This window comes from Sapajus apella, unplaced genomic scaffold, assembly GCF_009761245.1.
Source record: "Sapajus apella isolate SASKATOON/1434 unplaced genomic scaffold, GSC_monkey_1.0 scaffold49, whole genome shotgun sequence".
Lineage (NCBI taxonomy): Eukaryota > Metazoa > Chordata > Mammalia > Primates > Cebidae > Sapajus > Sapajus apella.
This window is the reverse complement of record NW_022436989.1, coordinates 10,212,134-10,225,973: the sequence shown is the minus strand read 5'-3', so window position 1 is coordinate 10,225,973 and position 13,840 is coordinate 10,212,134. Positions and strand designations below refer to the sequence as shown.

The following is a 13,840-nucleotide window of genomic DNA, read 5'->3' as shown; positions in this document are numbered from 1 at the left end:
GTCCCTATAAAGCAATGGGATATACTTGTAGATCCAAAAAATCACATTTATCAAAACTGTGTTTCGAATGTACCTACAGTATGAGATTTCACTTTATGTATATATAAAAAAAGGTTGGCATCTATATTCACTTTTTGGCTTGTTCCTTCAGCAGATATCCTAAGGATATTTTTAGGTTTGATTTGAAGCTTTTTTTACTTATAGTATGTAACTGAAATGCTTCTAGAGTTCCATTTTGTTAAAATATCTGTGCCATCGGTTCTAAGGAATAACATTTTATTTTGAAATAGATGAAAATTACACTATCATTTTCGATGACAGCTGTCCAGCTTGATTCCCTACCTTGTAATTATTTGCATTTGTGGGAGTAGAGAAAAACAACCCATATTCTGGGAAACATTCATTGTAGCAGAAAAAATAGTATATTCTGAAGGCATATCATTTGTCTTTCAGTAGAAAATACGTGAGGTTAGATTTTAAAATAATCGACTCACAAAATCATGAAATAGCTATTGGATTTTTTTTTCAAGATCCAATAATATACCATGTTAATATTAGGTAGAGATTTAGAATTCCCAGGCAGCTTCATTTTGCTTAGGACATTGTAGTAGACTGATAGCCAGCCGGAGCTTCTCATACTGTGGTGTTCATGGAAGGGGCTGCTGTTAAGTCATGGCAGAGTGGTGGGCGGGTGCTATTTTCTTGGCTTAGTCCGTGACAAGGGACTTTTCTGTGCTCCATAGGCCCAGCGGTGGCATCAGGGCAACGAACACTATGGGCGCTCTTGGCAAGCAGGCGATGTTGTGGGGTGTATGGTCGACATGAATGAACACACCATGATGTTCACACTGAATGGTGAAATCCTTCTGGATGATTCAGGGTCAGAACTGGCTTTCAAGGACTTTGATGTTGGTGATGGTAAGTCTACTACGTTTTGTGTTGTTTTTAAGTTTGCGGCACAGTGAAGCTTCCTGACCAGTTTCTGCTTGAGGGTGAATGAGCAGATGAGTTGCAGCTGTAAATCATGAGGGCATCGTGTGGCCGACTTGACTGGATGCCCTTGATATTACTTTAGTAGAAATGCTCCCTATACGACTTAGCTAGGATTTCAATAAGGCCGAAATGGCTTTTATGAGTATGAATAAGAAAATACATAGCAGGCAAAACAATCGTTTTCCATCATTGTTAAATTTTCATTTAGAACTTCCCTGTCTCATCAGCTGCCTAGAGCCACTTTCTGTTTATTCATTTCGTAAAAATGAAATGAGGACCCACCATGGATCAGGTGCTTTGCTGGATGCTGAGGCAACAAAGATGAATAGGACACTGTCCTATCCTTGTGTAGATTACAGATTACCTGTCAGGGGAGGTCGACACTTGTATAGTTTCTGTTCGGTGGCTAAGTTCAAAGACAGGAATGCTCGTGCCGCTGCCTGTGAGGCCCTGAGATGACCTTTGAGCAGAGTTGTACAGATGGAGGGTGTGGCTGCAGCGAGGAAGGCATTTGCTCTTCAGAGACACACTCCCAGTTTCATGGCCACTGGTTGCACAGAGCTGTTTACATTTAAGTTAGTTGAATTTTTTTTTTCTTTTTTTGAGATGGAGTTTTGCTCTTTTTGCCTGGGCTGGAGTGCATTTGTACAATCTCAGCTCACTGCAACCTCCGCCTCCCGGATTCAAATGATTCTCCTGCCTCAGCCTCCTGAGTAGCTGGGATTCCAGGTGCCTGCCAGCGCGCCTGTCTAATTTTTGTATTTTTAGTAGAGATGGGGTTTCACCATGTTGACCAGGCTGGTCTCCATCTCCTGACCTCGTGATCCACCCACCTTGGCCTCCCAAAGTTCTGGGATTACAGGTGTGAGCCACCACGCCCGGCCTAAATTTTAAAAAGTTAAGAAGTGAGTTTCTTAGTCACACTGGTCACCATTGGAGGGCTCAATTCCCACAGGTGGCTAGGGCTGCCCCTACTGGACAATGCAGATAGAGAATACTGCCCTCATCCCAGAAAGTTCTCTTGGATAGTGTTCCTCTGGAGCACATAAGCAAGACAATATTTGATGAAAATTATTTAATTATCTTATTTCAGCCAGGTGTGGTGATTCACGCCTGTAATCCCAGCACTTTAGGAGGCTAAAGTGGGAGCATAGCTGAGCCCAGCAGTTTGCGACTAGCCTGGGTAACATAGCAAGACTCTGTTTCTACAAAAATTTAAAAATTAGCCAGGTGTGGTGGCATGTTCCTGCAGCTCCCGTTACTCAGGTGGCTGAGGAGGGAGAATTGCTTGAACCCAGGGAAGTCAAGGACAGCAGTGAGCTGTGATTGTGCCACTGTACTCCAGCCTGGGTGGCAGAGTAAGACCTTGTCTCAAAATAATAATCTTATTTCAAAAACAAGCTGAGCACTTCTTTTCAAAATGTTTTTTTGAATATATTGGTTATATATTTGCATATGTGTTTGCATATAAAAATGTCAATATATTTGCATACATATCGTCTTGGATTTTAAGATATATACCTCAACCACTATTTCTAATAGTCTATATAAATTTGTCACTGATCTTCAAAATGTTAGCCAGTTCATTACTTGTATTAAGTTTTATATTAATTCCTTTAGCTAGCTTGTGACTAGCTACGAACATTATTTCCCTAACACAGATTGGCAGAATTAATAATTTTACATTTGTATAACTCAATTACTATTCTTAAAAATTTTAATTTTTACTTTTTGGAGACACATAGTCTAATATGTATGAAGTACATGAGATGTTTTGATGCAGGGATGCGATGCATAATAATCACATCATGGAAAATGGGGTATCCATCGCCTCAAGCATTTTTCTTTTGTGTTACAAACAATCCAGTTATACTCCTAGCTATTTTTAAATGTATGATTGAATTATTATTGACTATAGCCATTCTGTTGTGCTATCAAATATTAGGTCATATTCATTTTTTCTAACTATTTTTTATGTCCTTAATATCTATTTTGAACACATATATCTGGGTGGTTAAATTAGTGCTCCAACGCTCCCCTACTTGCCTCCCTTTCTCTGATATTATTTTTAGAGATGTCAGAGTATTAAGGGAAAGGGGAGAGGAAGGGTTTTTATTGGTGTTATCTATCTGTCTACACTGACTGCTACTACGGGTGTCACCTAGGTTTCATTTTTTTAACTGGTTTTATTTAAAAAATACTTATCTGCTATGCTTCCTTTCTTTGGACGTTAAAAAAATTTAAATGCTTGTGTGAGTTCTGTTTATATGGTATGTGGTTCACATAATACACGTAGATTTGCTGAATGGTCATCCGTATTATTTAAGCATGTAGGAAATGTTAATGGTATCACACAGTTGCATAGACCAATCACCATTGCAATAGCAAGATAGGTCGGAAGTGTGTCAGAGCAGCACATAGTTTTGAACAACTTTGTCTTTTGACTTTGTACTTCATAGAGTTTTTAAAATTTAAAAACGGACTTGAACTTTATATCAGTATCTCTATCATAGTGTTAATATAGGATTTTGATGAATTGTTTGAATTTTGTAGTTCACGTTGCTGGGCTTTTATTAGAAGTTTTGGGAAGACCTGCCTTTTGGTCTTCAAGGCAGGGTATAAGCTTTATGTAGCAATGATCATTTAGTAGTAACTTTGTAGGGGTCTCTAATAAATCTAAATTTTCTGCCATAGAAAGGACTTCAGAGTTTATCCATACCTATGATTTTTCAGTGCTTTTTGGTACTGGAATATCTCTTCCCCATCCCTCTTCTTCCATATTAACTTTATATAGCTTCCTTAAAAAAGCTCCTTAATTTACCTGTCACTACTGAGAGCTAGCTTTGAAATAGCTAGGGCTCAAAGGATCCAGTTTGAAAAACGATTAATTTAGGGTTTTCTAGCACAGAAGCATACTGCGGCTGCTGAAGTACTAAAGTTGATTTATAAGTGGTCTGTTTTAATTTTTTCTTACGCTTAGCCTGTCTTTATGTCTGTGTGATGTTTGATTCGGCATTTTAAACTCTCTTTATAATTTCTTCTTATTGCTACAGAGGAAGCTCAGTTGTCTATACATTGACTATTAAAGTATATGGTAAGATGCATAAATGTAGAAAATATTATCCATGGAGATACACACACACACACACACACACACACAGAGATCCATACGTATGTATATGTGTTGTATGCATACACATACACACAGACACATACTATTAGATCCCTGTCTGGTCAGCTTAGTAGACAACATGGCCAAATATATTTTGACCTTCCTATCTTTTGCATAATTTATACGACTCAAATGGTATCCTGACCAGTATAAATTGTTTCTATATAATATCATAAAGAAAACCACAGACATTGTTGAAAGACTGATATGGCCATCCGTTGAAATCCAGGTGAAGCTATGGCCATCTAGTTCTGGAAAAGAATAGGGTTGTTCCATACAGATGCTGCGAGGAACAACCCTATCCTCTTTTAGAACTAGATGGTGGATCATGAGGTCAGGAGATTGAGACCATCCTGGCTAATACAGTGAAACCCCATCTCTACTAAAAATACAAAAAAGTAGCCGGGTGTGGTGGTGGGCGCCTTGTAGTCCCAGGTACTCGGGAGGCTGAGAATCGCTTGAACCCAGGAGGCAGAGGTTGCAGTGAACCGAGCTTGTGCCACTGCACTCCAGCCTGGGTGACAGAGCGAGACTCCGTCTCAAAACAAACAAACAAACAAACAACAACAACAACAAAAGATGCTGCTAGGGCTTTTCTAAGGGTCTTCAGACCTCTTGGTCAAATAGGGACTCTAGCATCCTTCAGGAAACTCATCTGTTAGCTGGATGAAAACCGAGTGACAGAAGCTCTGGTCTCTGGTAGATGGAGCAAGACTCTCATTCCCTCAGCTCCTCCTCAAAATCACACTCACACGGTCAAGGTCAAGAGCACTGTTGAGCTAGAGTGAAATTCCACTGCAGTTTCAGGGTTTAAAGGCTACAGTGTCTAGGTGGCAGGTCCTCTGTTAGGAGTCTCCCTTCTCTTTGGCTTTTTGTAAATCTTTTCAGAGTATCTTTGAGGAAGGCAAAAGGATTTCTTGAATCATCACTTTTAAAAGACCTCTCTGACTGTAATGTCAACACGGGAATAGTGCAGGGCTTGTGTTGAAGCAGTTTTTCATAAGCTTAACTTTTTCCATGAATTCTTGTCTCTTCTCACCATTGGGCTGATAAACATTCAAAATCAGGATTGGGGAAGTCCAGGAAAAGAAGTTGCGGTGTTCACTCTGGTGGGCAGAATCCTAAGATTGCTCCTAGGAATCTTTCCCTGTGGTGTACACACCGTCTTATAAAACCCTCTCCTCTTGACTGTCAGCAGAACTTGTGACTATGATGGGTTATCACTCATGATTAGGTCACTACATCAGTTTACTTTGAGTTAATCAAATAGAAATTATACAGGTGGTCCTGACCTAACCTGACAAGCCCTTAGGGATTGGCCCCTTCCTGAAGTCAGAGATACAAAATATGAGATAAATTTTCCTGCTGGACTTGAGGAAGCAAACTGCTGTGGTATGGAGAGAGCAACCTGCAGCTGCTTCTGAAAACTCAGATCAGCCCCACGTTGATAGCTGGCAAAAAAACACAAAACAAGGAAACTCAGCTCTACAGCCCAAGGAACCAAAATACATCAACAACCAGGGAGCTTGGAAGCTGACTCCAACCCTCAGATGAGAATGTAGCCCATGCCACCTTTTTAATTTCATCCTTGTGAAATCCTGAGCACAGAACCCAGCCCTACCATTCCTGGACCTCTGACCCGCAGAACTCTGAGATAATAAATGAGTGTTGCTTTAAAAGCTTGTGGTGGTTTGTTCCATAGCAATAGAATACTAATATATTGATCAAGGGGCTTTCTTAGGTTCAACCGAACCCTCAGACTCACAAGACTATCAAAGGCTACCATGACACAGTCTGTTTAGCGAGAGAACAGGAATCGTGGCTTGCCAGCAGGGCAGCCCCAAGGATTCCTCTTCCAACAGGAGTGTTTTTAGATGTATGTATAATTCTCCAAGCTCATATGCAGTTAACTGATCAGGAGGCATATTTATTATAAGCCATGCTGCATAATAACTTAGTTGACATTTACACTTTTACCCACAGAGGTATAGTAGCCAATGAAGTTATGATACTCCTCCATACCAAGAACCCAGGAGGAGCTCTCCTGGCACATCCATGGTCTAATGCATTTTACCAAAACCAGAGATTATTCCGCATCATGTTTTCAGACTAAAGCTTTTTATATTAAAGCAATGATTTTAACATGGAGCATCCCTTTATGTACACATTCCTCAAGAGCCTAGTGGAGGTGATCCTCATCACATTAGTGGGGAGACAAGAACAGGGATAGTAAAGGTCTGAGATCTCTCTTCTTCCCCCACCCCCAGCATACATATATAAATTTCCATCCATCTTACCACATAGTTATTTTCAGTACTTTAAAAGCCGGTGTATGTATGTCTGAGCTGACTGAATAACAATAAGAAGGAGTTATGAAGATGGCAAAACATGCCATATCATGGCACAGACACAAAGACGGTCTAGTTATATGAGAAATTAAATTACAGAGAATTTATAAAACTTTTCAGTACTTCAGCAACCACAGAATATTCCTGTGCTAAAATCTTTTTCTAAATTGTTTCCCAAACTTGTAATATGACAAGAAAAAGAAATTGGAGCTGATAAGAATTTGAGTAAAAGGAACAAGTTTATCATTATTTGAAAACAATGTAAGTATTTACAGAGAAAACCCTAAAGAATCTATACACATTACTAGAAACAATTGGAGTGTTCTGTAAGGTAGAATTTCTATTCTAGCAGCAGTCAAGAAAAGTAAATTAAAGATACCATTTATAGTAACATCAGAGACTAACAATAGCTAGGTATTACTCTAATAGAGGGTATAAAATACCTTTACTGAGAAAATTAGTAAAACTTATTGAGAGATGGTTGAATTTATTAAGAGACTTATCACCAAATAAAAAGAGGTGTATTGTGTTCATGGAGAAGACAATTGCCTGAGGATATTCATTCTTCCAAAAGTGATCTGTAGCTTCAATACTGTCGATCATACTTTTCAAATAAAAATCCCAAGTGTTTTTATGGGAGTTGATATGATGATTCTAAAATGTATATAGAAGTGTAAAGGACTAAAATATCTTCTGTCTAAAAGCAGTGAGGGGATGCATGTCCTGCCAAATATGTGATTCACCTGCCTTGGCCTCCCAGAGTGCTGGGATTTATCGTGAATCTATAGCCATTGAAATTGAGTGGTATTGTTGTAGGGATAGACAAATCGACCAGTGGCATAAAGTAGAAATGTCAGAAACATACCAGCACGTGTAGGGAAGCTTAGAACATGACAAGGTAGTGTGTCAGCATGTTGGGGAAAGGAGGCCTGTGACAAAAGGGGATTTGTATGGAAAATATGAGATGGTTCACTTCCTCACACCATATATGATAACAAACACGAAATGGCCTTTAGTGTCAAAAACAAAACTTTGAAACCACTGGTGGATAAAACAGACAAACTTAAGAACATTAATTTGAAAAAAAAAACCTTAAAGGAAGCAGAAAAAGAATCATCTGTTAATGGAGAGATGCTATTCACAATGTGTAAAACTGAAAAAAAAAAAGGTTAGTGCTAAGAAAATACAATTTCTGACATCAAAATGATGAAAAGGCATGAACAGGTATTTCATAGAAGCAGCAACTCAGAGGGATAATAAACATTTGAGGAGATGTTCATTATTATTGATCAGGGAAATTCAAATTCACAATTAAATGCTATTTTACATCCATTCTGTTAGCATACATTTATAAAAACCTGGCAGTACTCAGTATTGGAGAGCAGTGTATCTGTAGGACCTCTTTACATTGCTCTTAGGAGTGCAAATTGGTCTCTCCACTTTGGAAAACAGTGTGACAGTGTCTCTGAAAATGGAATATTCACATACCCATGACCCAGAAGCTCTGCTCCAGTTTTTTAGCTACACTAATGTGTCTCCACAGCAGGAGACATGTACAAGAAGGGTTATAGGAGCAGTTTTCAGAATTGCCAAAACCAGGAAACAACAGAAAGCACACAGAATGAAGGAATAACTTGGGAACTACATATGAATATGTTACCTTATATAGGAAATGAGGTTTTGTTGATATGATTAAGATAAGGATCTTAAATGAGGAGATTAATCTGGATTATCCAGGGAGCCAATGTCATCACAAGAAAGCCAGAGAGAGAGAGAGAGAGACAGAGAGAGAGAGTGTCTGTGTGTGTGTCTGTATGTGTCAGAGAGAGAGAGAGAGAGAGAGAGAGATCTGGGAGTCAGGGAAAGCCAGAGACCTCTAGAAAAGACAGGAAAGTCGGAAGTGGATTCTCTGCAGAGCCTCCAGAAGGAACTCAGCCCTGTAGACACCTTGATTTTAGCCAATGAGATCCATTTTGGACTTGTGGCTTTCAGAATTATAAGACATTAGCAACAGGAAGCAACACAATAACATGTAGCATGTGCTATTTTTATAAAAGCTATAAACAATTTAAATGTAAAAATATATTTTTAATATACGTATCAAGTAAAATAAGAGAATGTTGATTTCAGGATATAGGGTGATGATTTCCTCAGGTGAAGGGAGACAGAGAAATGGGAAGGTCAGGATCACATAGATGTAGGTTACTATTAAGGTTCTAATTTTTCTGATGAGCGATATGTTGGTAGATACTTAAAGTATTTTTAAAAGGACCAACTAACTAAATAAAAATAGGTGATGATGAAAGTGTGTCGTGAACAAAAGGTTATCAGTAATCCATGGTCCACTTCTGTTCATTTTGAAATTCTTTATTTTTTGAGACAGAGTTTCGCTCTGTCACCAGGGCTGGAGTGCAGTGGCACAATCTCAGCTCACTGCAACCTTTGCCTCCCAGGTTCAAGACATTTTCCTGCCTCAACCTCCCAAGTAACTTGGATTACAGATGCATGCTACCACATCTCGCTGATTGTTTTATTTTTAGTAAAGACGAGGTTTCACCATGTTGGCCAGGCTGATCTTGAACTCCTGACCTCAGGTGATCCACCTGCCTTAGCCTCCCAAAGTGCTGGGATTACAGGTGTGAGCCACCACACCTGGCCTGAAATTTTTAAAGAAGAAACAGGAGCATGTCTGTAGAGCTTTTGGGACTGATCTAGTAAGAGGAAAAATTAATAATAAAGGCTTGAGTATGAGAGGAGATAATTACTAGAGTTCCTAATAAGGTAAAAGGAGTTGGATGAAATGAGACAATTTTTTTTTCATTTTAGCACAGAAAAAATATGGCTCAGGTACAGGTCATAGTAGTGTCCTTTCTTTAATGAGCAGGGGGTCTTGTGTGTGTAGGGGAACTCCCCAAGCAAAATGAACGGATTTGAATGAATGACTTCTCAGTATTTCTTCATCTTCCCAAACTCCCTAGTGCTTGACTGCTTCATATCCTACATAGTACTTTGGTGCCTCCCTTTGCTTGCTTTCTCTGGAAGCCTATTTTCAAAGGGAAGTCTCCCTTTCATCTTCCAACATAAGCCTACACAAGAGAATCCCTTTCAAAAGATTTCTGAACCAGAATTAATGCAATGCCCCTTTTGGAGGTGTTATTTTTTGGAGACTTATTTTGCAATGCCTCTTTTGGAGTATTTTTGGAGGCTCATTAAAGTCTCTCACCCATTCTGCAGTTTTGATTAGGTGGTGGGAGTAGGGACATGTTCTCTCCCTCAGTGTCTCTTCTTGCCTGCATCTTTGGGATAAGTCTGTGATCCTTGGGAACGGAAGAGTCCTGCAGTGAATAGCTTAAGATGCTCCTGTCCACATGGAGAAATGGGCCCTTCCTTGATGACCTCTTGGGTTGGGTTTATCTCTTCTTGTACTTTCGTACCATTAGAATGGTAACATCTTAAGCGCGGAGAATCAGATAGGAGCCTAGAGAAAAAAACAAAAAACAATAACAACAACAAAAAAGACAAACATACAAAAACAACCAAGGACAACCAATGGCTTTTATTCTAAGTCTCTGGAGAAACAGAAGCTAATTTTGTGATTCATTCATGATCTAGCTCAGCTCACCAATTTATCAAATCAGAGCTTGAGTCCCAAATAAATTGTACTTTTCTTTGCCGTGTGCTCTCTTCCTTGCCAAGTGAGGATAATTTACTTCTTTTTATTTTTATTTTATTTTATTTTATTCTATTTTTGAGAGGGAGTTTCATTCTTGTTGCCTAGGCTGGTGTGCAGTGGTGCAATTTTGGCTCATTGCAACCTCCACCTCCTGGTTTAAGCAGTTCTCCTGCCTCAGCCTCCTGAGTAGCTGGAATTACAGGCATGCGTCATTACACCTGGTTAATTTTGTATTTTTTAATAGAGATAGGGTTTCACCATTTTGGTCAGGCTGGTGTCAAACTCCTGACCTCAGATGATCCACCTGCCTCAGCCTCCCAAAGTGTTGGGATTACAGGCGTTAGCCACTGCGCCTGGGGATAATTTATTTCTTAAGGCATACTCATAAGGCAAATTTCCATAGGTCAAAGAGCTATTATTAACTTAAATAGGAAAAAAAATCAATTATTCAGCACCTATATTAAACCTCATTTGTATTAAAATTATACTAAATCTCCCTAAAATAAAGTCAGTAACTAGTTAAGATGTCATACTCTAACCTAAACGTATTCCCTTCTTCACTTGTTCTTCAGTTTGATGGTTAACCTGTTCTACCAAAGCTTTTTCTTAACTATCACGTAGTGTAACCTCCAGATTCCCTTACAGAATATATCATGCCCAATATGTACATAATTCAAACTTCAGTGTAAGAAAAGCAAAACAAAACCAGCAACAGTAAAGTTTGGAATAAACAATAAACACGAAGGAACATCAGTGAAAAACACGCAGATGATCTCCTATTTACCCAGCATTATTGACAGCATAGGGAAAACCATGTGTAGAATCTTCTTGATATGAAGCTTGTGCTTGTCTGCTGAAAGATCTCAGGTGCTATGGGCTAATTCTTACTACTGTGAGAATGACTACTCATTTCACTCTGCTGCTGCTTGGCTTCTCCAGAGCCATATGAAATCCCAACAATTTTTTTGTTGTTTGTTTTTTTAGATAGTGTTTCGCTCTAGCTGCCCATGCTTGAGTACAATGGCATGATCTCGGCTCACTTCAACATCTGCCTCCCAGGTTCAAGGGATTCTCCTGTCTCAGCCTCCCAAGTAGCTGGGATTGCAGGTGCCCACCACCGCACCCAACTAATTTTTGTATTTTTAGTAGAGATGGGGTTTTACCATATTGGCCAGGATGGTCTTGAACTCCTGATCTCAGATGATCCAATTACCTTGGCCTCCCAAAGTGCTAAGATTATAGGCATGAGCCACTGCGCATGGCCTCAACTATGCTTTTAAAAAAAGAAATGCTTTGAGGGGTAATGAAATGAATTTCCATATGAAGTAGAATTCAAATTCTTCTAATGAGGGGTTATTTCAGCATTCCTTGGGGCTCCACACACATGGCTTTGGTGGAGATGTGTCTGCTAGCAGGTAAAGCATTGGGAATACAAACCATGTCTCCATTCCACCTGTGATGGACTGAGTTGCATAGCTCTAACCCTCAATGGGCCTGTATTTAAAGATAGGGCCTTTAAAGAGGTAATTAAGGCTAAATGAGGTAATGGTGTGAGGCATAATCCAGCATGACTGGTGCCCTCATAAGAAGAGGAAGAGACCCCAGGGTTGCCTGTGCTCAGAGGAAAGGCCATGTGAGGATACAGCCAGAAGACTGCCATCTACACACCATGGAGAGGGACCTCAGGAGAAACCAAGCCTGCCGACACCTTGGTCTTGGCCTTCCAGCCTCCAGACTGTGAGATCACACATTTGTGTGGTTCAAGTCACTCAGTCTGTGGTCATTTCTTATGGCAGCCTGAGCTGACCAATACGTTACCCTTTCTGCTCTTGTATCCCCTACTAAGCTAGTACTATTCTTAATTTATTCTTATGGGAAGAGCCTCACATTATCAGTAGTTTGAAGAGCTAATCATATCCTTAATTAAAAATAAGTAAGAAAGTCACTTAAAATCTTGACATATAGTGTACAGTAAAAGAATGGTTATTTATGCCTGGAGATTATCCGCATTCTACAACGTCTGCTGTGAATACATATTTTGTGTTGTCTGTTTCAAGCATCTCACCTTTTCTGCAAATAAAGATCATCTCAGAGGCCTCAAGTTCTGTACCCATGGTGGTTATAATCAAATCGAGAAACAATGCTTTTGAGTCTGTATTTGCCACCTGAAAGGACAGTGAGTAAAATTGAATTCCTGGTCCTCTTAGAACTAGTGGAATTCCTTTCCATGGAAGAAAACCAGAATATTTTTGTAATTAAAATAATTGTATAGCTGTAGGCAGAAAAGAAAATGAAAAAGAGAGAGGCAGGGATAACTTTCCATTATTGATTTTATCATGCTGCTCTTTTAGAAAAAAGAAGGAAGCCAGGATATAGAACTGCCAGTTTGTACCTACAGTATGCTTTGTATTCTCAGTTGAAATATTGCAGCAGTTAGATTATTTGATGGAAATGTGTGGCTTATCCAGAAGACTGGCTTTCAACATGGCATGAATTAAGGTTAGTAGGTCTGCATCACCCCCAAACCCACCTGCCTGACTCCACCATCACACCTGAAGTTCCTGTCACCATCGTCTTCTGTGCAACCTGCTATCATGATATAGACCTGGGGGAGTAACTTCTTATTGGGAATCTCCCTAATAAAAAATCAATACTTATCAGAGAAAGGAAGAATTCAGGACTGTGAGGCTGACTGAGAGGAATCCAAATACAACCCGGTTCTGAAATGATCCTTGTGTGGCCTTGGGCAAATAGCCTGTTTGCATTTCCTTAAAATAAAAGCACTAATTAGAGATGATCTCTTCTTGACTAGTTCAGTTCTGAAGATTCCAGAAATCAAAGGTAAATGTTTTTGTTTTTATCTTACTCTCAATTTTGGCTTTTTATTTTTTTATTTTTTGTGATGGAGCTCTTGGCGCCTAGGCTGGAGTGCAGTGGCACGATCTTCGTTCACTGCAACTAGCCTCCGCCCCCTGGGTTCAAGCGATTCTCCTGCCTCAGCCTCCTGAGTAGCTAGGATTACAGGTGCCTGCCACCATGCCCAGCTATGTTTTTGTATTTTAGTAGACATGGGGTTTCATCATGTTGTCCAGGCTGGTCTTGAACTCCTGACCTCAAGTGATCTTCCCACCTTGGCCTCCCAAAATGTTGGGATTACAGATGTTAGCTCCATGCCCGGCCAGCATTCTTTTTTTTAAAAAAATAATTTTAACCTTTTTTTTTAGATTCAGGGGATATACGTTCAGGTTTGTTTCCTGGGTGCATAGCCTGATGCTGAGCTTTGTGGTACAATTGATCCTATCACCCAAATGCTGAATCTAGCACCCAACAGTTTTGCAGCCCTTGTCCCCCACCACAGTACTCCCCAGCTTCTATTGTTGCCATCTTTATGTCGATGAGTACCCAGTGTTTAGCTCTCACTTATAAGTGAGAATACACAGTGTTTGGCTTTCTGTTCCTGGGTGCTAGGATATGGCCTCCAGCTGCATCCATGTAGCTGCAGAGGACATGATTTCATTTTTTATAGCTGCATAATATTTCATGATGTATATGTAACACATTTTCATTATCTAGTTCACTGTTGATGAGCACCTAGGTTGATTCTATGTTTTTGGTATTGTGACTGGTGCTGGGATGAAACATATGAGGGCATGT

General features: G+C 39.7%; 1 protein-coding gene across 12 annotated transcripts in view; it reads left to right on the top strand.

The window, feature by feature from the left end:
* The window catches only part of RYR2 (ryanodine receptor 2), a 784,407-nt gene that overhangs the window by 511,975 nt on the left and 258,592 nt on the right, over positions 1–13,840 (top strand). For all 12 annotated transcript variants that reach the window (XM_032242431.1, XM_032242430.1, XM_032242419.1 and 9 more), the window contains one exon: positions 744–918. In XM_032242431.1, coding sequence (XP_032098322.1) covers positions 744–918 — 175 coding nt within the window. The remainder of the gene's footprint in view (positions 1–743; positions 919–13,840) is intronic.